We start from the raw sequence: 27,796 nt of genomic DNA, 5'->3' as shown, positions 1-27,796 counted from the left end.
ATGCAGCCGGGCGGCGAGCTGGGCTCCGCCGTGAGCCCGTTCGGCTGGTTCCCGCCGCCGCCGCTCCGCCCGCCCCTCTTTTGCCCGCCGCCTCCTTGGGAGCCCGGCTTCTGGCCGCCGCCTGACGGCTACGCCCCACCGCCGGCATGGTACCCGCCGGCCTACCAGGAGCCCCTGCGGCGGCCGCACAGTGGTGAGCGGGGAAGAAGGGGGTCCCGGCGCCTTCTTTCCTCCTTTTCCCTTCTCTTCCTTCTTGGAGCTGCCCCCAGTCTCGTTTCCTGATCCTTCAGCCCCGACTTGAGTCTGCACGGCCCCTTTCCCTCGCTCCCCACCTGGTCGTGCGTATGGGACTCATCGGCTGCAGCAATTGAAACCGACTGTTGTGTTGTGTGGGTTTTTGTTTTTGTTTTTTTTTTTTTTTAAGGTGGAAATGGCCATTTTCCCCAGGAATGGCAAGGAGAGCAAGCGCCTGGATTTCATAAGCGTTCTCCAGGTGGAAACAACAGGCAGAAGGTACGGATGCTGAAATGGGCTATGTGGCCTTCAGTGTTCCCTTTCTGTGATAAACTGTTTTGCGATGTTGGGACGGAGGTGACTCTGTATGGCTTGTGTCCCTGTGCAGCCACTGTGCTCTTGACTAATGCTGCTGCCTCTGTGAGATTGAATGTACATGACAAGCAAAATAAGCGTGGTGCCCTGGCGTGATTGAGGAGGTGATTCTTCTTCTCTGTGCTGTCCTTGTGAGGCTTCACCTGCAGTATTGTATCCAGGGTGATGGATGTTGGAGTGAGTCTAGAAGAGGCCACTGGGATGAGGCTGGAGCGTTCTCCTATAAAATGTGGAGGAGAGAACCGGGTTTGCTCTTCTTGGATTTAAGGGGAAGCTCTTTACAGGGAGAGTGGTGAGGTGATGGAACAGGCTGCCCAGAGAGGTTGTAGATGCGCTGTCCCTTCAGGTGTTCAAGACCAGGTTGGATGGGGCCCTGGTCTAGTGCCGTATCTGGAGATTGGTGGCCCTGCCTGTGGTAGGCGAGTTGATCCTTCAAATCCCTTTCAACCATTCTCTGATAAGTGCAGGTTCTGAAGGAGCCTCATTGTGACCTTCCAATACTTAAAGGGGGCGTATAGGGAAGTTAAGAAGGGGATATTCATCATATTTATCAGATAGCATGAGAGGACAAGAGGTAGCAGTTTCAATCTCATCTGTATCTACTCTCTTAACTATAAGGAAGAAATCATATGCTCAGGGGTGGTGAGGCACTGACACAGGCTGCATGGAGAAGCTGTGGGTGCCCCATCCCTAAAGGTGCGTAATGCCAGGTTGGATGGGGCCATGGGCAGCCTGAGCTGCTAGGTGGCAGCCCTGTACATGGCAGGAGGTTGGAACTGGTTGGTTCCTTCCAACTGAAGCTTTTCCATGAACTGGCCTCAAACCCTGAGCTCAACGAAGGGATCAAATCCTAAAACACGTGATCTCAATAAAAGCCTTTATTGTGATGATGCCCAGTTACATAGATCACTTTAATGATCCATCATGTTTTCAGACCCTGGCAGCCTCATCACTTCGCTGTAATGGTGGGAGAGGGAGGGGTCCCTACTGCCCCCAAGCTCCTACCTGTCACATGAGAACAGGTGCAGACTGAATCTATGGGGAGGGGGTGTGGAGCTGTAGCCCTGGCTCTTTTCCAAGCTGCTGATACGTCTGTGTCTGCAGAAATGATAACTGATAGAGGGGTGGTAGAAGAAAGACCTGAGTGCAGTACATTTTGTTTGGAAAATGAATGATATCAATTTTAGCTTTGTTAGTTTAGATATTTGGTAATACCTCAAATAAAACATTCTGAACAATTTATTTCCTATCTAGTTAAGTAGGGTAACCTTTTAACTGCTATACTTACGTTTTTTTCCTTTCTCTTAGAACAAAAAGAAGAAGGAGCCAGTTTTCTCTCACTATTGTGATACCTGTGACCGAGGCTATAAAAACCAGGAGAAGTATGATGAACATATTTCACAACATACACAGGTTGAACTTTGCTTGCTTTATTTTTATTTCAATCTCTAGTTTTTCACATACAAACAGATAACTGTAGTCACTCTTATGATGGTAGACCTAGCAACAGATTCCTGAGTTGGTAGGAGTTGTTTTTTTTTTTTTTTTAATGCTGTGTGTAGGGAAGCTTGTATTTTTTGTGTTATTGCTCAAGTCATTTTAATGTTCTTCTGAATATTGCTAGTTCACCCCAGCACTGAGTAGCTTCACTGACATCAGCATAGCGTGTGAAATATGTGTGAAAATGCTTTATGTAGAAGAGATTTTAAAAATGCACTCCTTTACTGCAAAGAAGTAACACAATTTGGGTAGCCCCACAAATCTTCCTTTTAGCTTTGCTTTATGTTATCTCTGATTATGAGGCATGTTGTCTTCATTAGCTGTACAAAAATCAGATGGAACTTGAAAGTACATTAACCCTAATTTTTTTTTTGCAGTCATGATTGTTTTAAAATTGTATTGCTTAAAACCTGTGCCATCAGCTGTATAATCATCTGGTGCAGAATTTGACTTTTAGATAAATGTTTGTTGTAATTTTCTTGTATAATGTGATATGCCTGAAGTTCACTCCCTTTATCTTGCAGTGCACAGAAGAAGGATGCAGTTTCAATGCACATGAGAAGTTAGTTCAGATACACTGGAAGAACGTAGGTATCCCAGCTGTCTCCCAGAATATTAATCTTTGCTGTCTTCATGTAGCAGGAGGGTTAAAACTAGATGATCATTGTGGTCCTTTTCAACCCAGGCTGTTCTATAATTCTTTCTTTTTTTTCATTCTTCTGAAATTAAAACATCACTTCTGAGTAAGTTCTTTAAGTTCTTTACCCAGAGAGTGGTGAGGTGCTGGCACAGGCTGCCCAGAGAGGTGGTGGATGCTCCGTCCCTGGAGGTGTTCAAGGCCAGGTTGGATGGGGCCCTGGGCAGCCTGGTCTGGTGTTAAGTGTGGAGGTTGGTGGCCCTGCATGTGGCAGGGGGGTTGGAGATTCATGATCCTTGAGGTCCCTTCCAACCTGGGCCATTCTGTGAGTTGAATCTGTTATTAAAAAAAAAATCTTATGGGTATAAATGTTCAGTTCTATGTCTTAATGAATTTTAATGTGGTTGCTATGTGCAGTCTCAGCATGATTGGAGATTAAGTGCAGTACCCTTTTTCCTTTTTTTTTTTTTTTTTCCTGCTCCCCCTTCTGGCTTTGAAACACCTTTGAATTTCTTCCTAAGGTACATGGACCTGGTGCTAAGAGAATAAAATTAGATAGTCCAGAAGAGATTGCTAGATGGAGAGAAGAAAGAAAAAAGTGAGTAATTGCTTGACACTTTCTAAAGAACAAAATATACAAGTGGCATTGTAACTAAAGTATGGGGTGAAGTTCATATGCAGCAGGATTTCTCATTTTCTCCTGTTGTGATGTGAGGTGTATAACTTGATGCTGTTTACCAGCAGCCTGTGCTTTCATAGGCCTTTTCACGGTGGCTTTCTCATAGTTAACTCCTTTTCAGTAGATGAAAGATGCTGTAGGTTTTCCTCACTTCTGTACCTGACTTGGAATACAGTTTTGAGTGATCAGTGCATGGTGAAAACAAACCTGTAAGTAGGAGTTGTGATGCAGAGTGGGAAGTTGTATAAATCAAATTTCAAGATTGCTAATGATCAGCTTTGGCATTGTGCTAGTGACCTCTTGAGATTAAAGTAAAACAGCTTGTCTGGTACAGTCTTAAAGCCCATGCTTTTATAACAGTATCTCCAAGGGAGAAAATTAATACTTGTTTTGTTTTCAACTTTGTGTACGTTTTTGTCTTCTGAGATGCTTGTGGGAGAGCTGTTGGTGCTAAGGCTTATGTGTCAAAATGGTTTTTAAGGTGCATGCAAGTACATGCTTTGCTGTGTATTAGAAACATTGTACATTCATTTTCTGCTTCTCTAATGTTTATATGTTGTGTGCTTGGGGAGTGGATACTGTGAGTCAGAGCAAAATTTATGTGCAGTTTACTGAGTGATGATACTCTGCCTTAGATAGGGGTCTCTAGAAATTCAACAAATTATGGTAGGTAGTTGTTTTTTTTCTTTCACATGGCTATAATTTTATTGTGGTACGAGGTTCCTGGAAGCCTTTTGTTTTCTGTAGCATACTGTAATAAGTGGAAATAAAGTCACAGTCATGAGCACCATCAAAAAAGGCAATGTGGGATGAGCCAAGGCCGCTAGGTGGAGTAGTGCTGTCGCTTATTTTGGTGTGTCTGTTTCTATGTGGGTTTCTCATAATAGATGCATGTAAAACGACTACCTGAGTGGCTTGTGTTAATTTTTGTACAAAAGCTGAGATAGCTGTACTAGCACTTAATAAAAGAAACAACTAAATAAAAGCAATGAAAGCCAAATCTGAGGCTTCTGCAAAGCATTCATTGGGTGTCCAACAAAGCAACAGTATGGTGTGAAAGATCTGACTCACAGTAAACACTCAATTTGAAAGAGGGGGGGGGGAAAGGACACAAGAGGGAGTCTGAACTATTAGGGAGTTTTGATTTATGGTGACAAGTAAAAGCTTTTCTTTCTAGAAGCTCTAATCAGAGCTAAGAATGAATCTTTTTAGGTCATTAGTAGTTGGTTTCTAATTAGTTTCTGTTGATTTAATGTGTTTATTTTCATACTGCATCCCTGACCTTTGTTTTGGTTGTTCTTCCAGCTGCTGTAAATAATGACTTAGAGTTCCAGTGTCCATGATTAGCTGCTGTGTTGTTTAGTCAAGTATCCTGCTACCATCTATTAAAGCCTGTCTTTAAAGTGCAGCATCTGTGTGATGAGGGAGGGGAGAATAGTAATGAGTGAACGTCTTTGCAGGAAGTGTGCCAGGTCAGAATGCTGTTTTGCTTTTCCAGTTTCTATACAATGCCCTTCTTGTTGCAGCCTTTGCATATCTCTTCACCTAAAGGCTTTTTAATTGCTTATGAATTTGCTAAAGAGGCCAGGCTGAAGGCTTTTTAATGTTTTTTGATCCAGTTAATTGGAAAGCAGGCAGTCTGAAGTTATGTGGGCAGTGATAGAGGTGCAATTCTATGGGACCTGAGAATCGAGTGTACCCTCAGCAACTTTGCAGGACAGCACCAAGCTGAGGGGCTAATGTAAACCTAATAAGGTCCAACAAAACCAAGTGATGTACTTGGGTTGAGGCAATCCCAGATATAAGTACAGAGTGGGGAAGAACTCATTGAGATCAGAGCTGCGGGTAAGGAATTGGGTGTTCTGTTGGATGAAAACCTTGAAATGAACCAGCAGTTTGTACTTGCAGCCCAGAAGCCTAACAGTATCCTGGGCTGCATTGGAAGAGGGGTGGACAGCAGGGAGAGGAAAGGGATTGTTGCTGTCTGCTATGACCTTGTGAGGCCCCATGTGGGGTATTGTAACCAGACCTGGGATCCCCAGCACAAGAGGTGTGGAGTTGTTCAAACAGGTGTAGAGGAGGGCCCTGAAGATGATCAGGGAGCTGGAGCATCTCTCCTGGGAATAAAGGTTGAGGAGTTGGGCCTGCTTAGCTTGGAGAAGAAAAAACTTCAGAGAGACTTCATTGCAGCCTTCCAGTACTTAAAGGGAGCTCATAAACAGGAGGGAGATGGACTTTTCTACACAGGTAAAAAATGATAGGACAAGGGGGAATGACTTTAAACTATAAGATGGGAGATTTTGGATTAGAAGTCGGGGAAGTTTTTCACAGAGAAGGTAATATGATGCTGGAGTGTCCTACCCAAAGAGGTTGTAGATGCCCATCCCTGGAGGTGTTCAAGGCTAGGTTGGATGGGAGCTCTGTGTAATGTGATCTAGTGCCTGATCTAGCAACTGGCAGCCCTGCCCACAGCAGGGAGTTGGAAATACATGGAGTCCCTTCCAACCCAAGCCATTCTATGATTCCTTTGTTTGGAAGACAAATGGTTGTGAAGGCTGACCTTAGCTTTGGTGATTACAACTGCTTTTCTTGTTTTGACTTGTCCGTTCCAACTGTTGAGAAATGTGCTATTCTAGCATTTTTTAAATACAAGCTTAAAGAGAATCACCAACAGTGCATTTCCTTACTGCTCAGAATGTGGCATTGCTGTCTTCTATTCTTTCCAAGTGAAATCTGAGTACTAGTTGTCCATCTGTTTCTAACCAGCTCTTCCTGAGCAAGGGTTACTAGAAAACATGCCAAGGCAGCTCTGATGTTGAAGCAAACACCTAAGCTTATTTTTGCTTATGTTTTGATATAACACTGGATGATTTTCTCAATCTTGTGTATTGCTTCTAAATTCTGGCCTGCCCTGCTTTCTTTAACCCAGTCCAGTTAGGGAATGACTGCAGTATTTCCTTGCAATACATTTGATAGGCTGAGCATCTATTTAATAAGTGAAGACTAGTGCTGTCGTTCAAACCAATTTGTAATCCCCTAGTTGATAATGATAGCTCTTGGCATCTTCCCTGGTGATACATTCACAGTAGTTAAATAGGTAATAAGGAAAATTAATTTCTTAGTGCCTGGTACAAGTAGTGCAGACAAAGTGAAGTGGATTAAATGTTTTAAGGTGGATGTAATGGATAGAACTTACTGGTACGCACTGGGAATTAATAAAACTGCCTCAGCTAACATGTGGTGAAATCACCCTGCAGATGCAATGCTAGATAAAATGCCTGGGAGACTCAGAACAGAATTTTATCAGCTCTCTGTGGGCCCATTTGGGCTTTATGTGTCCCTTTTGCTGTTGGTTGTGTGCTCAGTCAGGACCAGCTCTGTAAATCACAGCACTTTTCCTATGAAGATAAATTTGTGTAGTTTGGACTCCAGAAATGTGCTGTGTAAACTGCTATAGAAACAGTTCTGTTTTCAGTTAGGCACTGATAAAGCTCTTTGTGCTTTCTAAGAGCTCTGTTTACTTTGTTTATTTGGGCAGGATGTAGTTAGTACACTGGACTATAAAGCATGTATGATTTTGGCTAGAGCACTCGTTTGTTGGAAAAAAATAACCTGTTTACTAGGGCACAAGCTGTGCCAAGTTGTTTACAGGACCTGAGTGCTGGGTTACTTCTGTTACTTCATTGGAGCTTGTAGCTAACATTTTAAGAACCTCATTTTATTGATGGAGGACGGCATATCTTCTAAGCCTGGGTCAGCACATCAGATCATAAAATGTGACCCCTTTATGTGTTGAAATTCAGTATGTGCTCTTTGTATTCTGCACTGCCACACTTCAGGAGCTGTCTTCCCAGCTTGGCCTCTCTAAGAAAGAATTTTCTATCAAAGAAAAAGGTGGGGAAAAAAAATTCCTCTTTCTGGTTTCTCTTGAATATCTTGTTAGCTGCTCTTAGGTGGTGAAGTTTACAAAGTGTGGGTCTCTTTTGTGTAGTTTCACCTTGGGGGTATAATGTAATGTTTGCGCTGTAGGCATCTGCCTCCACTCTGGAACTAGGTGGAATTTGCTGTTTCCATGGGCAGATCTGACTGATGCTCTGTTTTGTTACTACATGTGCAAGCCCCTCCTATTGCCCAGTTCAAACAGAACAACCCTGAATCCAGCCAGTTGTTTTGCACTAGTGAAGCATAAATATATAATGAGGACTCTTGCGTGGACAATCACTCATAATACAGGTCAAGCAGTAAAATTTCTTAATAATTGCAGAAAGCCAAGTTGGTGTTATCTTTTATTCTCATGATGTTACCAATCTTGGCTAGAACAGCCTGGCCAATTTGTGTTTCTTTAACCAAAATGCATTTGTCAGCAGTTGCACAGACCTGTTTGTACTCTAGCAGTGCTGAACTCTGGGATTGTACTGTGTGGCTGTAATGCCCCATTCCTGGGGTTGTTCAAGGCCAGGTTGTATGGGGCCTTGGGCAACCTGATTTAGTGCCCAGTTCAGTGGTTGACAAACCTGTCTTTGACAGGGAGTTTGAAACTAGATGATCTTCAAGGTTCCTTCCAACCCAAGCCATTCTATGGTATCTGTAACAGGCTGCCCAGAGGCTGTGGAGTCTCTTCCTTGGACATCTTCCAAAGCTTCCTGGTCATGAACCCAGGCACCCTATTCTGGCTGTCCCTGCTGAAGCAGGCAGTTGTACCAGATGGACTTTGGAGGTCTCTTCCCAACCTCAGCATTTCTGTGGTTCTGTGATGAGATGTGGATTTACTTCCATTTTGGAAGGTTGGGTTTGACTCGCTCTGCTTTGGGACGAGTGGGGTTGATGTGGTCCAGTCACCCAATCTGCCACTGGAGTGCTCTGCTCAGCCTTGTAGCACAGCAGAGCACCTGGGGAGGTGTGAACCCAGTCTACCTTGTATCTGCCAACTGAAGACTTGAAAGGCTAGAGCTTACTGCCCACCAAATCCTTAGATTGCAAAATAAGCTATAGGGGCCTTTTTAATCATCATAAAATGCTCTGTGCATGTGCACTGCAAAATGGGTACATTTTCTGTAGAAGATAAAGGTAATGAGTGAAATGCTATCTGTTATCTTTGTCAGGGAGAGTTGGGGTAAGCAGTTGCTACAGGTGCTGTAAGATGTACCTTTGCAGGAGTATTTGGACTTCAGATGCGAGCTTTCTACAGCTGTTAGTTTCTGTCTGTCAATTGAGAAGGTTTTCTAAAAGAAAGCATGTCTGTTTTGGCACTGAGTTGAATTAAAAGCATTCATGGAGTCCATTACAGTGGCTCAGTGGAGGGAGTGGTAACTTGTAGGAATGAAAGTGGGAGGCAGTTGGGTCTCAAAGTGTTTTGTTGAGTGCGTGTCTGAGTATGTCGTTAATCAGTGTAACTGCAAGAGCACTTCCGAGACTTTTGCTCCAGGGTTAAGGGTTTTACCTTATGTCCTTATTTTTAATGACCAAGAGGAGCTTGGAGTTCTCCTGTGTATAACTATCACAAATAACTCTTTTCTTCTCTGGGCCTTACTCGTGTGAAGTTTCCTTCTAGAAGTATGGAGGGGCTGTCAAGCACAGGGGTCTTTGAATTGAAGCTCTTGAGAGAAAATAATTCATTCCATGCCTGCTGCATATTAGGAGCTTTATAACGTGGATAAAGAAATGCAAGTAGTGGGGAAGAGTGGAGATGAAATATCATATCCCTGTGCTCGCTTCAGCTATGTATGGTGGGTTTCTGGGAGAGATCCAATGAAAATAGACTCTGATAGCCTAAACTCAAATCCTCTTAAGACATCTCTGTGGTGTGTTTAGGTGTACCTTAGAAAATGCTTGTTATCTTTTTTCCTTGATAAGTAGTCAAAGCTGTCTTGAGTCAGCATGAAGCTTATCATTCTTACTGTAAAATAGGGAAGATGCATGTGTTAAGATTAAATATTTAAAGAAAGATGTGTCCTTTTTGATAACTATGTGTAGTGAGTAGCTGTTCTAAGTTCCTTGTTACTCCATTTTAATAGACATCAAATATTTATGTTTTGTGATACTTTTTGGAAAGGGGTAGGAGTGCTTGCCATTTACCACCTTTATCTCAAAGCACTGAGGTCTGGCTAACTGATGTTTACAGAGCATCCAGCGTTGCCATTTAAGGGCTTTGACAGCAATTTGCAGGAGGCCTTGCATGTTGGAACTGGCATGGTGTACATCTGCAGGGAAAAATGGTGAGGGGAGTGGGAAGAGAGAGGTGGTTTGGTTTGGTGGATGATTGTAATAGTAGATTTGTTTTGTTCTGCATGACTTAGCAGTTTTTCTCGAAGCTGGAATAAAAAGCTGGTAATATTGGTGTAGTAGAGTTCAATATGCAAGCTCAATTCTGAATACTGTGCAGGAAGAAGCTTTTTTCCCTTAACTATGCTATTAAGGGAATCTTCTGCATGCAGAAGCTGTTCTTAAAACCCTATTTTATGTAAGAGCTGAGCCATTGGTTTGCTAAAGGCATATACCTCAGGATCCTTAAATACTCTGGTTAAAGCACTGAGTAATTAAATGCGAGACTAAATCATGTGCTGTGGTATATAGGGACAGGCAGAGGGTCTAAAAGCATGAGTCAGCTGTTAGTCTCTAGCTTGTTTGATGGTTAGGTAAATCTAATAGTGCCAATTTAGTGGATTTTTCTTGCATGGGAGCGTGTGACCATAGATACTCAGGTTTCTTTTCTTCATCAGTGCCTTTTTAAGAAGTAAGCAGTCTGGTACGCTTACATGAAACATAGAAACTCTCTCATGCTTATAGAGAATGTTGGTTTGGTAGAGGGTGGGTTGGCCAACTACAGTGAACATTTCAAGACCATATGAATTTTTTTTCTTCTAGAAATTTTCCTACATTAGCAAACATTGAAAAGAAGAAAGTTATGCAGATGGAGAAGGAGGAAAGAGGAGAAGTCCTCACCACCCCGCAGTTTGGGTAAGCATTTTAAAATCAGCTTGCTATTTTCCTTTTAATGAGTTCAGGCATATGCTTTCTTACTGTGGTCTCCAAGCACTTATTGATTCCACTGTGCACACGATCTAGCTGGCCTTTAGCAGAGAACAGGTCACTTGACAAATGGCAGATGTAATGTTCCTTTGTTTACAGTGCTTCATAGTCCACTTCAGTTAAATTAAACAATGATTGTGTTAGAAACCTGATGATGTTCTTGCTGAATTCTACACTCTGGTTTATTTGAGAAGCACATTCAAGTGGCTATTCATTAGTTCACCATAACCTTGGTCTCTGAAAAAGAAATAAGGGGGATGGAAGTCACACAACATAATTAATCTGTGGTCTAATCCTCTTATGCCTGGAAATGGCCAAGAGACTTTGTGTGGATTTGGCTTTTTACTCTCTGCTTTCAGATGATAAATCAATGATCAAGTGAAGAGCAGAGGAAGATTTAACTTTGTTTTTATGGTTTAGATAGTGCTGTTGTTGCTTCTTTTACATTCCATCTTCGTTATCTATCTGCTGCCTTTGCTCTGGGCCCAATACTTGGTCCTCTCAAATTTTTCTGTTCATTCTCTCATACTGTGAATTACTTTTTCCCTGCTATCTTTTTAAAATCTTTTTCCACAGTGTTAGTGTTATATGGAAATAGCCAACTCCATCAGCCTTGCTTTAGGGCCTGCGGGAGGACTTCTACATAAAATGGTCCACCACCCCCAGCACGTTGTTTAAGCTAGAATGACTGAGCCAGAAGGCAGGAGTGGACCCAGTTCTAAGAGGCTCTTGCTGAATTTCCTGCTATGTGGAAGTGAAACTGGAGTTTGACTTCTCTCCCCTCAAGGGGATGACAAAATAAAGAGCTTGAACTATGGTAAATCAGTTGAACCAGTGCAGAATGAGGTTCAGACAAGGCTAGTATAATTTGTTAAATGGTAATGGTGCAGATTACCTTGGTACAGCATGTGCTTCAGATGTTCAAATGTTTACTCACCCTTTCCCTGCCCCCTTCAGCTTGCTGCCTTTTATTCCTCATGAAGGAAAGGCTTATAAAAGACTGATGCAGATGTATTTTGCACACAAGGGGTCCAAAGCTACAAATGTGGAGTTACATTTGAAGAGCCTTGGATGCAAAGATGAGTTTTGCTTGTCAGAATAATAAGCTATTTAGTGTCTACAGGTTTATTTGGCAACGTGGCTGTTCTGGTGAACTGTGAGTCAGATGCCAAATGTAACCTTAAATGTAGTCAGAAATCTTTTAGGTATGTTAGTAACTTTATCTGGAAAACTGTTAGGGAAGGGAAAAAAAAAAAGCCCTAAAAACTGCTAGTTGATTGCAGTTTGCTTTCACTTAGTGACCTTTATTTCTAGTTAATTTTAGAAATTTCCTGCATTTTTTTTCTGCTTTTCCCTGAACTTGTAGCCCAGAAGGCTTACTCTACTGTCCAAAAAACTGTCGTTTCTGCTTGGTTTATCAACAGCAAAGATTCTGAAATTGTTGCTTATCTGGCAAACTTAATGATGCATGAGGCAAAAATAGAATACATCTTGTTCTTTGCAAGCTGTACTATTAAAGCAAATAGCTAAGTAAGATTTAGAAAGGATTAGACACTTAACACTTCTACAACACTTTCCATTTGTGGTTCTCTGAAGTGCTTTACAACTGCTAATTCCCAGCATCCCTGTGTGTGAGATTAGAGAGGCAGGAGGACCACTTGGGCAGTCTGTGGTGTCTTGCAACAGCTAATTAATAGCACATGGCTCTTTATCCTCTTTAAACAGGAAGTGAAGAGTACATCTTTCAGTAGAAGAAGGCAGATACCGGGCTGGCACTTGCTGGGATGTGTTTGTGACCTTGGGGTTTCTTTCTGGGTATTTGAGGCCCTGTGGAAACTAGAATGTTTTTGTCCCTGGTCAAGGACAGTATCAGCTTATATTTACTCTGTATTGTCCAAGCTGTACAACAACATCCTGAATTTAAAGCCTAATATAAATTCAGAAGTGAAGTTTGGAATCCTAAAACGAGGTGAGTTACAGGAGACAGTAGCCTTACTTCATGGATAAGAGGCTGATACACAGGAAGGTGGTGGCTTGTATCTCTTGTCACATGAGAACTATGGTGAATGATGCTATCAGGGCTGAGCATTCAGTGCTAGACACTCAAGGAATGGCTGAAGAATTAAATGTTTTGACATCATATAAAACCATTTTGAATGCTCTACCCGGTGCTGTTTGCCTCAAGAGGAACTTAAAACTGGAGAAGTGTGAAAGAGGGGGTCATTAGTTAGAAGTGTAAACATTTTTGTACAGGCAGAGGTCCGTGGTTTGGGAGGATTGTGTGACAGAAAAAAATGTGTATGGGTGAGAAGAGGTAATTAGAATATCTATGCACTGTTTCTTGTAACTTGAGGGGAAAAATGAAGTGAACAGATAACTGTTTTATTCTCACACTGAGAACAGACCAAAGGAATCTTTCTCTACAAAGCATTAACAACTTGCTGCAAGATGTGGAGTAAAGCAGAAGTTTACACAGCAGTGCACAACATGAGGCACAAAGCTATCAGTGTTCAGTGAGCTGCTCTGGTTGGAGAGGGTGTCTAGGTGGTACAGTGCTGAAAGCTGGAAGAAGATGAGAAATGTGACTGCTTGTGAGAAAAGGGGGCATAAAAAATAGACCTGTTCTGCTAGCTGCCTACCAATGGCGTGGTGCCAGGTTAGAAACACACCTTTGAGGCTTATCTTGCAGGTGCGTGGCTCAAGGAAAAGTGTCAGGAAGAAGTTCTTGCCCAACCATGATATCATACAGCTGACTAGGGCTAACAGGATCTCTGCTGTGCTGTAAGTGAGACTGAGGGACAGTGTACTGAGCCAAATGAACCGTGGGACTGGATCAAGACTGTCAGATCTTTTGTTGTTAAAATGTGCTCGTGACTCTTTGCAGTCTTGTGTTGATGAATTAACTTTCTGTTGTTTGAAAAGAAATATTTTCAGGAGGCTTAGGTTGTCAGTTCTGTATCTGCTTTTCTGACTGGGTCACACCTATTCTCATATCTATACACTCTGAGTTTGTTTGGCTGACCAATTTCCTTCTAGAAATATGCTTTGTAGAATAATCTGGAAGGCCAGCAGAACTAGCCTGCTGTTCTCATTTGTAATTGATTTGCTTTGTCCCAGTGGAAATCTTTCTTCTTTTCCATTAGAGTGAAAGAGAAGAGCAGCACGTTAGTTTAGAAGGAAGAGCAGGCAGTTGTTGCATCTGAGTGTTCATTGAGCTGTAACTGGAAAAAGACTTCAGTAGTGGAAGTATGCCCTGTTAAAAGATAAAATTCATCAACTTCAGACTTTTCATGTAACCCTGCCAGTGAGATGAGCTGTAACTGCATGTGTGTTCTGTTACCACACGTTAGCTGAGCTAGTGCAAGTCCTGGTGTTCTACTCTGTTGCTGCACCTTGTGTGCACCTGAGCTGCTGAGTGACTTCAGTTGATTTTACTCTCCTAGGCTGTTATTCTGTGAACTCTGTTTCTCTTCTCCAGCAAAATGAAGGGAATGTGGAAAGCTACAGAAGATGAGAGGTCTGGGCAGCAAGGAAGACAGAAGAGAAAACAGAAGCGTCAGTTCTGGAAGAAATTTAAGAAAAATGGTGGTGATAGTAATGTACCATCACAAAGAAATCAAAATGAAGCTAATGGACCAGGAAACAGTACATGTGAAAAAGAACATGAAAAACAGCCTGCTTTGGAGACTCAGCCATGCATGAAGGACGTTGATCCGCTCAGTTTTCTAGCAAACAGTGATGTTGGTAAGATGAAAAAGGTCGAGGAACTTCTAAGTAGTGTTGATTACTGAACTTCTGTGAAGCTAGCAGCTTTGGGAAGAGCTGGGGATTTCAGTATAACCAAGCAACAAAGAAACCCCACCATACTGTCATTGATGAAAAGAGAGCTAATTAGACATGTGTATAATGGAAGGCTTTTCCTTAGTAGAAAATTGATGGAAAGCTTTTCCAGTATTCTGGGACAATAATACTACTCATTGTTATTAACAAAGAAGCATGGTAGTATGGCTAGAACTATTCTAGGGTCGACAGGGGCACAAATCTGTAACTTTGAATGTAGTCCAACATCCCTGTGTCTAAGTCTTGCATTTAGAACTTCCTTTTAAATGGAAATTTCTGTATCCTGATTCAGAACGTGATCTTCTAAGAGATCTCATAGAATTTTCTGGATACTGACTTGGTGCTTTAAATCCAATATTTAGCTAACAAATCAAAGAGGGTTTCTAGGCTCTTAAAGAACAAAATTGAGGCTGCCAACAAGTTTGTGTGCAATCGTATTTATTCTGCTGTAAGTATTAGGCAACTGACTAAAGCACATGCATCAAATTAAGTTACTACATTAACACATAAAGTAAGAAAATATTTACAAAGCCAAAAGAATCAAGTATTGCAACAAAAGAATTATTTTTGAAGGGTGTTTAATATGTTTTAGTGTTTTGCAAATATTTAGAGTGTGAAAACAATGAACTTCCTTGTATGGGTTAAATGACATGAAAATATAAGCATTTTTCTTATAATTCCATTTTTTCCCCAAATTATCCAACTTGCTGTTGATGCTCTCCATATGTGTGCATTTCCTGAAGTATTACTGCTTAGGCTTTTTTGTGAGCATGTTCTGTTTTCCCTGTGCTGGCAGCAATATAAACTATACTGGTAGAACTATTTCTAATATAGTCAGCAGTGATGTAGTGCTCTTAGAATGTCAACGTAAGTTGATTTATACTCTAGTTTGTTGGGTATTTTTTTTAGCAGCAAGGCTAAAATGCATCCCCTGGAAAGGCTTCTGATGTTGAGTTTCTCCTCTTGAAGACATAATCTTCAATTAATGGGAACAAGAACCCAGCATCCCTGTGCAATTTGTTTATTCTACTCATCTGCGTGTTGGGAAACTAAGTATGATTAAATATAGCTGCATTTCCCCACAGCATCTGTGCTTTACTTAATGATAGGAATTTGAATTGTATGCGAGTACAACTAGGGACTTCTGTTATAATAGGTAGAAAAGGAATGCAGTACTTAATAATGTGTAATAAATCCAGTTCATTTTTCTATAATGAAGTAGAACAAACATTTCTTTCAAAATCCTACATCCGAAGTCCGTGGTTTTGCTGTATAGAAACGTTTTGTTGGAGTATTTAAACCTTTCAAACAGCAAGAGCCCTTTCTCTAGAGGCAGTGTGTTTGTGCATAATGCATTCACTGAAGTTCTTTTCAGTAGCTCGTTCCTTCAGAGCTAAGACATTCAATGAGAGATGAGGAAAACAATTTTCCTCTTCATTTATAAACAGAAACAAGATAAAGTGCCAGGTCTAAAATTCCTGAGGGAATTCTGATCAGAAGCAGGCAATTGTATGCATTAGTCCATAACACTTCCTCAAGTTGTTTTACTGTAATACACTTTCTATTTGATAGTGTTTGCTGAATTTGCTACAAGTGCTGGTATCCCTGTTCACTGCAGGGGAGTTGGACTCGATGGCCCTCAGAGGTCCCTTCCAACTCTCAGGATCTATGATTCTATAAAGTTTAATTTTAGCAATTTATAATAGCTTCTTTGCATATTCATAAACTCATTTCCAGTTTTGTGGCCAGATGCTCTTTAAGGAAGTATAAAAAACGTGTGTGACTCCTGCACACACTCAACAGTCTGAGTGTGATGGAAGTGAAGAGCAACTAGGAATCGAAACTATCAAAATAACTTGGAGTAAATGCCAGAGCTTTATGCTTGCTTAAGTATGCCATATGAAATACATTCTGCTAGGAAAATGCACTCTGTTTTCCATGAGCTTCCAGTGCCATTGCAGGTTGATGTGATTGCTGAACCAGTGAGTCAGCCATGAGGTCTCATAAGGTAAAGAAGCAGGTAATAGTTTAAATCCATGCCTGTGTGTTTATCAAAGTTCTACCAAATAACATGGGCTTCAGTGAAATGAATTGACAATTGTTACTGAGATACTAAAACAAAATAGTAAAGCACTTATGGTTTAAAAGTGAAGATCTCAAAAGTGTTTATTACAAAGTATTGCACCACTGTCCTATGGAGTATAATGTTCAAGCTGCAACAGCTGGGATATGTAAGGATGCAACATTCTTTGTAAAAACAAGATTGCAACCAGTCTATTTCTTTTAGCCCAAAGAGTCTCTTTCCTTAATGTCTGTGGTAATTTTTCTGTTAACTTCAGTGCTATCAGAGTCTCTCTAAGGTCTTAATGCATATAGATACTTTGCATCAAACTAAAGCCATCATAATTACATACATTTGTGTATATATATTTAGGAAGGTTGCTCTGTGTATGTCTCCCATTGTCACAGTCCTGTCAATTTCAGCATTTTTGTATCACTTGCCCATTTTCTGTGTTCCTAGTATTCCTTTTTTTTTTTTTTTTTTTGGAGTGATTTTTAGACTGCAGTAACTCACTCATGCATATCCATAATGCTCTGTGAGGATTTTAATATTAAATGATCTGAAGTCCTGCTGAAAACAGATTGTCTGATATATAGCCTGTGTCCTAAATGTCCCCGGTGAACTTTTTTTCTATCCAAGAATTTCTGTTTTTCAAATCCTCACTCTGAGGCTAATTTGCATGTTTAAATTACTGGTTTTTAAATCCTTCTTCCCCACCCCTTGCCTCCACAGGACTAAATCCAGCAAAACCTCAAAACACATTATGAAATCTCTTTTTCTCCTTACTTGCTCTTGAAATAAAACCTATAATTATATTTAATATACGAAGAAACTCTGAGCTGTTGTTCGGGAAGTCAAACTATTGTTTCCATAACTTTTGACTGTAAACCAGTGGTGAGACAGTTTGTCCTCCAAATCTGTGTTGGCTAGGTGGATATGCTTGTTATCAATCCATGGTATTGAGCAATGGTGCCTAACACTAGCTTTGCATAGGGATCATATGAGGATTTAACAATGCTGGCTGTTCATACAGGGAGTGTGGGGAAAAATCCCTCTTACCTTTTCTTCCCCTGCAGAGTCTGACAAGGATGAAGCAGAAACTGAAGATGCAAAGCTGGAGATGACTGTTGTTCCCAAACAGGTCACCTCAGCCTTGAGTTCATTGTCAGCCAACTATGGGAGTGCCTCTGAGAGTGAGCCTGAAGGTGTGTAGATGCTCTTCCTCTGATGTTCTCCTCTCCCTATCTCTTCCTTCCCAGTGCTGCTGTGTTTTATTTGGAAATATTTTCTTTCTGAATGCTGGGAGACATCACTTCTCATGCATTTTATCCCTTATCTACCACTGCACTCTCCATTTATTTGTAGATGCAGCCCTTACAAGTGTGGTGGCCCACTGGCATTCTTTGGTTGCATCCCTGAACTGCTGAAAGCTGCAGCTTTAGATGTCTTTCAACCTACATAGTACTTAAAGTTTCTTAAAGAAGCTTTTAAAGAAATCAGAATGAAATGCAACATGTAGTGATTAGCCCAGGTTATGCATAAGTTATAGTGCCAGTTCAGAGGTTGTATCTCCAGGACTCTTTTGGCTATGGAACTGCGTCTTGATCTGGGCCCTCTCTGCCAGTGCTGTAATTCAGAGCTGTCTTATACTGTCCTGGTTTTTTGTTGTTGTTGTTTTGGGGTTTTTTTGTGGCTTACTCTAGCAGAGGGAACCTTTTTAAAGGTTAAACATAGGAATATTTTTGCAGTCTGTGCAGAGAACCTCTCCAGTCTGCTTTTGGGGACATTGCATGCTAGTACAGGTGTAAGTCATGTGCAGAAAGAGTCAGGGAGAAGTAAAAGCATATGTCATTATTTTAGCTGTAGTCTGTTCCCCCATTCCTTCCTTGTCCCAGTTGGAGCAGTAAATGGGGTTTCTCTGTAAGCCATTACTCACTCCCAGTATGGTGATAACTCTTGATATTAGGAGAGTACCCAGGCAGAGGATAGCATTTGTGCAGTCATCCGGTGCGCTGCAGTGACCTTATCCACCAGGGTTGTGCCTCATCTAATTCCTTGTCTTTTTCTAAGCCTATAGCATATTTTGGAACATCTCATACAGTGTTTCCTGAAAGATTGGGTGGATTTCTTTCCACCCTTTGTTTGCTTTTTCTCAGCACCGTGACCTTAGATGAAGGGTGGACATAACATTTCTTTGGTTAGGGTGTGTATTGTCAAACTTTCCAGGCTTCTTATAGGCATGCAGTTCTGGGGGGTGGGAAAGGTAGCCTGTCTTCAAGTTTGAACAGAGCCAGGAAAACACTGTTGTGCTCACCCCATGAACTAATTTCCATTTCCTTAAGGGCTTTTTCCATCGAAGGCTGCTGAGTTTTGCAATGAGATTTGAACTCTGCAGTGCTTGGATGTTGTGCTGCTTTGAGCATATGCATCAGTGTATAGCAGAGAACTGCAGCTGCTTGTTTGCAGTTGATTACAATGCCTTACTTGTCCCAGGTGGCTTACTTAAAGTTGGAGAGAAGCTAGGAGATGGGACTGAACTCAGCCATGCTCTGCCCTGTGTAGTGATTTTCTCAGCAGCCAAACTTGCATCAAGTTATACTGTGGTGTGGAAGGAGTGTGCTTTAAGTGAACCCAAGGCAGAGACTTGAAAATCTTGTTCAACTCCTTGAACACAACAGAACAAAACCTATCCCTCTGTAGTACTGAAAAAGAGTAACTGCCTCATTTACCATTCCATGACTGCTTAGAGATAACTTCTTATTTTTAAATAAAAGCCCGCTCACAAAACAACAGAAATCCAAAACCCCAAACAAAAACCTCCCTTCTCCCAAGTGAAATCTGTACTTCTTCAGGTTGTGTAGAAAGAATACTCAAGAACTGCCAGTGCATGGGAATATAACCATGTTAGAGGCCTTTAAGTTTGGGAGAAAAGTGTTGGTGTGTCTTTTGCTTTTGTTTTTCAGAAGTCTCTGTCAAGATTGCAACAAAAGCTGAGGAAAATGAAGCAGCACCTCAGAGTCCTGATGTTCCTCAGAATCCAAAGCTGAATCAGCAGCTTCCAGAATCTACAGACACAATGCTAAGAAGCTCAAACTCAAATACAGGCTTTTCCAGAGTCCCTGATAAAAGGGCAAAGAGAACATTACCTCTCCTTCCAAAGCGTCGTCCGACTCTGCTGGAAATGGTAAGCTTTATTGTTACAGTGGTGTCTACTATACAAGAGCAGCACAACCTGTGAGCAGTTCTCCTCTCCCCTCAAGAAGTTGGAGAGGTTTAGCTGAAGCAAAGGCCAGGTCTTAAAATAGCAAATAAGTGTTTCTCTCAAAGCACAGATGCTGAAACAGACAAATGAAAACATCCTGGCGTGCATTCAGGTAACAACTGATTTTGGTGAGCAGAAGACAGCTTAATTGTGTGCTTGAAATGAGCTGCACAAAAAAACCCACAAACCTTTATTTGTCCCTCTCCCCTTCCTGTATTAATATTCTGTGTGTAATCCCGTCAGATTTATGCTGATCCTCCTCTCTTTGCACTCAGCTTTGTTATTCAGCTGCCTGATTGAGGAGGAGGCAGTTTTTTCAGCTGCAAAATTCTTGTTAACAGGGATGTTGGTGTCTTAAAATGTTGAGTGCTGTTGGACTGCAACCTGCACATGCATGGGGTTCTTCTCTGTAGGCATGTTTGAACCAATCTGAGGAAGTGACTGCAGGTCATGTTGAAGACTAGGTTGGTGTCAGAAGGATCAAAAAGAGGTTTGCAGGTGTCAGTGTAATGTGTCACAGTTCTGAACAGCAGCCTGAAGTACTCTCTATGAAATTGGTTTTCTTTAGTGTAGATAGAACTTTGCCAGTGCTCTTAATGCTTTCAGTTCTCTAAAGCAATATTTGCTAGGAGAGCAAGATCAGATAGGTTACACAGTTTTCCTGCCAAAGCAAAAAAACTGGGCACAGCTGAGGAACAAGCAGAGAGCAGAGTGCCACTGGCATCAGGAGTCTGATACAGCACAGGATGTCTAGGCAAGAGATAGTCAATGGTCTACATCCCAAGTAGCAGATCTGGGAGAAATCCCTTGATAGTCTTTTCAGTAGCACATAGTACATTTACTGCCAAGAAATAAAGCTGCTAGTGAATGGAAAAGGAAGTGTTTGTCCTTCATTTGTATAGCTCCCTATGCACACAGTAGTCTTTATCTCTTACTACTCTAAGTTGTTGGTGATCAAAGCAGTAAAGACTCAGGAGTAAGTCATATGAAGGTCTTGAATATTGAGAGAAAAATGGCACAGATGCTGGCTGAACACGGGGATCCTGATTTGTAGCTTGTTAGTCTGTTTTTAAAAGTACATTTTATCTTTTGCCTTTTAATGTTTCTTAAAGGATGTGTACTGTGGCTGTCAATTACAGAGGAGTTCTTGAGATTTGCACGTAGGCTTTTAAAGCTTCAAGGAACCAAGGGTGATATTGCTTAGTGAATCACTGAAAACGTTTCCAAAAAGTGAAGAATCTTTGCTCAGGAAGTGATGCTACATGAATGAAATGATTTTTCTCTTTTTTGAAAGAGGGGCACTTGGACAGTGAATTTAGGCACTACTACACATGACCATCATAGTCTTGCAAACAGTGTACACTTAGCAATGCTGTTTGCTGACAGGCCTCTACAGCAGTTGCTCCAGAGATACCCATCACTGCATTTAAAAATAGGTAGGGATGATGCATCTCATCTGTAACTTTGTTATGCGGTGTGGAAATTCAGCGCTTTCTTCCTCACCTACAAAAATAATGTAATTGTAGTGTCCATTCTCTGCCCTACTGTGCATCTACAGGTTGAGACAGGTTTATGAAGATTCATGTAAGGTGCTAGCACTGGTAACAGCTGGTGCCAGCTGCATGCAGCACCTCTTAAAAAAAAAAAATGGTCTAAATAGAAATGTGTGTACTTAAAGTGGCTGGCTAGATTTACCAAGCTTCTCTGTGGCTTTGCAAGCAAAATCTAGCTAGGATGTGTAATACAGAACTCCTGAAAATGGTCAGGTAGTTAAAGATTTAGCTACTTGCTTTAAACATGTAGTTTCACACTATTAGCTCTGCTCACAATGACAGAATTTTCCTTCAGCATTCTGACTGGTTTTTAACAGACAAATGATCTTTAGTCAGGCTGAAAGAAATAAGGAAGGTCTTCAGCATTTTGGTTAAGTTGTTAGACTTAAGTTGGTGAATTATGTCCCAAAATAGATGCTGCTATTTAAGTCCACAATCTAATAGCTGTTGAAACATGCCCTTTCTGTATAAGTATCTTTTACTCAGATATTTTCTAATAAAAGATGCACAGGATATTAAATTACAGATACAGTATAGCCTGCAAAGCTTAAAAAATGCTGATAGACTTGCTACCCTGATGTATTGTCCAGAGCCTGGAATTCTTCATTTTGGATGTTGGATAGCTCATGTCTGTGATATGAGAGCACAGTCATTTGAATGTACCCTGGAAGATGATTGAAGAGGAAATTCTGTGTTTAGGTGTATTATTGATGTTCTCTGTCACCTGAGCAAATTGAGATTGACAGCATAATCCAAATGGTAGATTTTTCAGCTTGTTCAGCCTGACTTAATGTGTTACTGGTACTAAATAAGTGATACTTAAACATACGTGATTTGGGCATGTGAGCATTCATCCATTTTAGTGGATCAGCCATGTGTAAGTACCAGTTGTGGTCCTTCTAACCTCTCTCCTTGTAGCCTCCTTGCCAGATGCCTGTTCCCACCTGTTCTTACCCATGCATCTTTGTAGGCTTGTGTCAACTACAGGCCAGCGGAGGGAAATATGCATCACTTTCTTTTCCTTCTTTGCAGTTACTGGCCCAGGACATCCGACATGAAAGGAATGTGATTTTGCAGTGCGTTCGATACATTGTACGAAATGATGTGTTTGGACTTCATTTAAAACCAGAAACAGAAGCTAAAACAGAGACTGGACAGGCCTCTAAAACTACAGCAGAGGCTTTGACGGACAAGCTTGATGGATCTCATTGTTCTTGTAGCTCTGACCTTCAGTTAGCAGGAAAAGAAAAAGATGTGTTATTAATAGCCCATGGTGAGGAAGCACCCATATATCAGGTATCACAGATGCATCACTCTGCAGATGAGGAGATATGGGAAACCCCAGCAATTCACAGTGAAGAAGGTGTCTGAAGATGATAAAGGCTCAGCTTTTCTACCTGACATCCGTTTTTCTCTTTTGGAAGACATAATTATTACAAAATCATTAAAGTATATGGTGAGAACAGTTAAAACTATGTTTCTGTTCTGCTCTGCCTGAGGTGACTGCTTCCTTGTGAAAACAGCATCTGTGTTGAGTAATTTTATTTCCCCACGGCTGAAATACAGCAGTGGCACAGAGTATGATCTGTCCTAGAGAAGGTGTGGATCCCTGGTTTTGAGCTTCAGATCTCTAATGTTTTACTTTGGTATGGATGGTTTCAGTCCATTGCCACAGCCAAATAGTGCTGGAGTATGGTGGATCCTTCTCATGTAAAAGCATGGCCTAGAGTGTATATGAGTATCTGAGCTTCTGGAGTTATCTGAGTGTTCTGAAATGATTATTCATTACATTTCTTTCAGCTGTTATTGGTCTGAAGTATAAATGAAAAAAAAAAAAATCCTAGTGGGAGAAATAACTGGCTTGGCTTTAAAAGCACTGCTTGTACCATGAGTATCTAATTGAACTGGGCAGAGAAATAGAAATGAGAGAGTGCACTGATGCAAGAAGGATTTATTTTTTTTTTTTAAATGTCAGTGTCAGTAAGTACTGCTTGTATCAGTGCTAGATCTGTGTTTGACCTCAGGTACTCATCGTTACACCTTAGACCTTAACTGCTGTCATAGGCATTACCTGTCAGGCTTAACTCTTGAAGCAAACTCCTGGTACTGAGAGTATTAGGTTGATTAGAAATGTTGCTAAGAGATGCTTGTTTCTCTGTCCTCAGTGTTCTTTGGGTATTTTAGTTTGCTGTCTGGAGAAATGTCTTCCTTGGCCTGTTGGTGGATGTTTGTACAGTATACTGACTTCTCATGGATTTGTGCATACTTGTTCTTCTGTGTGGCTGTACACACATGAACTGTTGTGAACACCAGCAGAAAATAAAACCAAACCATCAGCCAAGGTTTAGGAACGAGTTCCCTTGATTACATTGTGCATTTGTTTGTTAGAATCCTTCTTGTGCAGGTGTTAGTTTGTCACACTGACACTGAAAACATGTCATGAAAATAATCTGTTATCAAGTCTTCCACTTCAAAGTATTTTGCTTTGTGTCGTTTAGTCATGGTTAAATGTCAGAGCTGAGTTACTTTCTCAGGGATTATGGTTTTTCCTTGGTAGCAGTCTAGCTTAGCCCTCCATTCCACCACCTAAACATGACTCTTGATGCTGTTTAATGAGGGTTATTTTCTGTCCTCTGGTTTCTTAAATTAGGATTTGTGCCATACATTTCATCTGTGGTGTATAAAAAAAACAAAAACAGAACAAGAAGCTGAAAATTCTGTCCCACCACTCTATTTATAGTGATAATTGCATATTGTGCACTGTCTAAACTGATGGAATTCTATAAATATCAACACCCTTGTTTTATATAAAAAAGTGTAGTATAGACTGATGCAGTACTGGATCATAAACATATTTCCAAGGCAGATGACTTAATTCTTCTCATGATGGTCCCACAAGCCATCTCACTGACTTGGACACGGTTCTTACAGTCTTACTGTTATGAAAATATTGGCAGTGGGCTCTCAGCCACAGAGATCTGGCACTCAGGCAGAACCTGGCTTCTGAGTGGGTTGTACCAGTGCTGTTGAACCATATGGGTAACAACTGCACACATGCAGGAAAAGAAATGGAGGTCTTAAAATCAATGTGTAACTGCACTTTAATCAACCTTAAATGTGCTTCTATCCCTACCAAGTTGATGGCAGAGCTTTTCTTTGATTGTATACTCTGACTCCATGTAACAAAAACAAAACAAAACCAAAACTTTAATCTGAATTCTTTATACTGTTGTCATATATTTCAATATTAAACTTTCTCACAAAAAAAGACTTTGTCAGAAGAAAATCTTTTCAAAGTGGGTTTCTTCTCGGGGAAATCTCTGCAGGGTTGACATAAATCAGCAATTGTTTCTTAGGACCTGTGTTCCACAAATGCTAATTGCTACTGTACTTTGAATCTTTTCTTCTGCTTCTTATTGCAGGTGTGTGGAGACATTCTGTATGACTGCGGTTCACAGTCAAACAGAGCAGCAGCACAAGTTGAAGCTCTGTCTTTTCCTGTTCTCTGTTTTTATTTTCCTTCTAGGCAGAGTCCAGATTTCACATTTCCCCCCTTCCTGCTATTCAACTTTAAACTCAGCCTTTGGTTATGAAAGCTGCTGTAATAACCTTTCTGATACAGACAGAGCAGTACAGACAAATACCTATAGGCTTCTCCTGCCCTACCAACTTCCCTGTTCTTTTCTTAGTTGAATTGATGGGTTTTATTTACTCTTCTTAGCATTGAGATGCCTGCGTGTGAAAAGAACTTCTTGCTTCTGACATGATATGAGAACAAGTGTCTTGATTAATCTCTGTGTAGGTTTTTTGCCTTTAACATTGTTTTCTGTTGTGGTTCCTTCTAATTTTTGCAGTGCTATTAGGGGAAAGTCCTACTTCTCAAGGTTTGTGACTCATTTCAGATAAAAATATTCCAGTGACAACCTTCACACTTATGAAAATTTTATTTTTACCTTCTTTTATAACTTAACCACAGAAAATGTAACTGTGTATAGTGAAATACACCGCTGAGTCTTTGTTTTAAATCCAGCCCACCTATTGAGCTAGATGAATTGGGAGGGGGATTAAAAAAAAAAAACAACAAAAAACAACAACAAAAAAAACCAGATTTCATGGCTTGGTTTTTGTGGTGGTGCAATCTAGGCTTTGCTGTTAACCAAGTCATGCTACAGCACAGCAGCTGCCATCTGAGACCAGGGTGTGAGGAACAAGTGGTGTTTTCCTAGCCAGTATGACTTGGTCAACAGTAGTATCTGCAACCAATGGATTGTGTTAATGTTGCAGTCCTTGCATCAAGAGCACCTGAGACGGGATGGTTTGGCCCTGTGTAGAAGGGAGACGCTGGTTCTGCTGTTAGTGCTCTGATCTGTATCAATTCCTTACAACTGGGTGCATCTCTGCTTCCCTTTGTGTAACTGGTAATAACTGCACTGCAAGATTTAAATTATTTAGGAGCAAGTCATACAGTTGTAACAGATCTTAGATGTTTAAAGAGTGTTGAGAAACAAATCTAAGTGCTTGAGCAGATTGTTCTCCCGAAGGCAGAAGGTTAGGCTGCGCTATCGCATTCCCCAAACTGTCTAGACATATCTGGCCTGCCTTTGACTGATGTTAGTATGAAGGCACTCTTGAATGCCTTTAAAAGCAGATGGCTATTGGAGAAAGCTTCTGAAGACTAGAAAAGCAAACGTCATTTCTATGTTCAGGAGGAATCCACACATCAGCAGGTAGTCAAACTCTCCTTGATTCCAGGGAAAGTGCTGCAGCAGGTAAGCTTAGCAAGTGTCTCCTGATTCAAGGTACTTGGAATTACCATGGAGAAATGCTTGATCAATTGAGTTGTCTTCTGCAATGAGACTATTTGCTTAGTGGCTGAAGGTAAAGTAGTAGAAGGTGTTGTTTACTGCAACTTGAGCAATGTTTCAAGGCCTCTAAAATCATCACCGATGGGGTATGGGCTAAATAAGTGGGCAGCGAGGTGGACTAAACACTGGCTGAACTGCCAAGCTCATGGGGGTTATGATCAGTTTTCAGTAGGTTGAGAGAGGTGGTACTTTCTGGTCAGTGCTGGTGAGGTACTTGGAGTTCTCAGTCTGAATCTGGGTTCTCCAGTGCAAAAGAGACCTGAGTATAGTGGACAAGTCCAGTTCAGGGCCATAGAAAATTAACAGCTGGGGCTGGAGAGCAGGGAGAGGCTGAGAGCTGAAACTCCTCAGCTGGAGAAATCTTGAAGGATCTTACTTGTGCAGGTAAATACTGATGTGAATAAGGAAAATGGGTCCTGTTTTGAGGTCCCCAGTGCCAGCACAAAAGGCAATGGATGCTAACCAAAGCACAACGTGCATCTCATAAATGGAAGGAAGCTTCTTTAAGAAGGAAGCTGAAGTGGAGGCATTGCTTGAAATTACCCTGGTGTGGGCAAGTCCTTCAGGAGCTCTGCTCCCACCGAGGAACAAAGCAGGAAAAGTCTTCCTGCTGCCCACACCAAGCTGACAGACAGCTTGGTTAGGAGACAGACAGCAGGGTTAAAGAGAAGACACTGGGGCTGGACTCAGCATCTGTGACATTGGCCTATAGCCTGCACTGGTTTCCAGTGCTGCCCTTGCTTGACCTTGGGCTTCAGCTTTGCACAAGGGCTTGCAGAGGGGAAAGCTGAATGTAGTACTTTATATCTTCCTGCGATGCAATTTGAGACATGAATGAAAAATGCTATGTAAGTGTTAGGTATTGCTGTTACTTGGGAGGTGACAAGAAGAGGTGTCAGCCTGGGTGTTTATTGATGCAGTCTGGAATTGCTTAATACCTGGAAGAAACTTCCCCTCTCCCTGCTTCTCATTGCTCACAGCCATTGCTGTGTGACTACCTTCCTAATTTGTCCTCAGGTTTCTAAATATACCCTACAGGCAGTGGCTCTTGTCTTGTAAGACAGTTTTCTTGGCATGGTGTAACTTTTCCATCTTTCTTTAATGTATATATGTAAAGGGAATTGTATAGACTCTATATGGGCATGGAGCTTTGTGTGGAAGAAATGCCAGCTCAGTAAAATAAAGTTTACACTGAGGAGTATTTGATGGGTTAAAGATGTATGTGGTCACATTAGCAGGTGATTGTTCTGGGTGAGGGGAAGTCTAGTGTGAATTTCTGGAAGTGCTCATCCTGGGTAACTAACATCATGATTAAGATGCTGGTCTGGATGTGTGTTGCAGAAAATGAGATGAGAAATTGGAACAAATGCAATGTGTAATCAAGGGGGAAAAGGCAGATTTGTCTTCTATATGCCAGAACAAGTCAGGTACGGGTTATGATAAAACAAATTGCTTCATCTCCTCCAGTGTTGCTTTTACCCAGCAATATGGCAAAAGTTAAAACCAAGAGGGTTGTATGGTTTATTGATGCTCCTGTTAGGTTGTTGTATAGGACATGGTGTGTGCAGAGGTGGGGCCGTGCTTTGTAAGCATCTTGCCTTAGAATTCTGTCTCCCCTTTGTAGACCCGATGGTGCTTAACTTCTGAAATACTTGGTGATCTTGTCTGAAGTGTAACCTTGGTTGGGGGGGGGGGGGGGATAATAAAAAGAAAGTTGCTGCTGTCAGTGTTTGTGCTGATCTGCTGCTCCTGTGACTGTC

General features: G+C 41.3%; 1 protein-coding gene across 1 annotated transcript; it reads left to right on the top strand.

Annotated features, from left to right (window-relative positions):
* Positions 1–23,512, top strand: NUFIP1 (nuclear FMR1 interacting protein 1). Its single transcript, XM_042839073.1, has 10 exons — positions 1–193; positions 425–513; positions 1,918–2,022; positions 2,634–2,696; positions 3,268–3,344; positions 10,290–10,382; positions 13,933–14,198; positions 17,433–17,561; positions 19,320–19,540; positions 22,204–23,512. Exons 1-10 carry the CDS (start codon positions 1–3, stop codon positions 22,540–22,542), a joined length of 1,575 nt encoding a protein of 524 aa, XP_042695007.1. The 3' UTR covers positions 22,543–23,512.
* Positions 23,513–27,796: the final 4,284 nt, after the last annotated feature.

The sequence above is a fragment of the Centrocercus urophasianus genome, unplaced genomic scaffold (genome assembly GCF_019232065.1).
Source record: "Centrocercus urophasianus isolate 14NV4802_14NV808 unplaced genomic scaffold, USGS_Curo_1.0 seq_9, whole genome shotgun sequence".
NCBI classification, from domain to species: Eukaryota; Metazoa; Chordata; class Aves; order Galliformes; family Phasianidae; genus Centrocercus; species Centrocercus urophasianus.
Note: the sequence above shows the minus strand (reverse complement) of the source record. Positions and strands in the feature narration are given on the sequence as shown.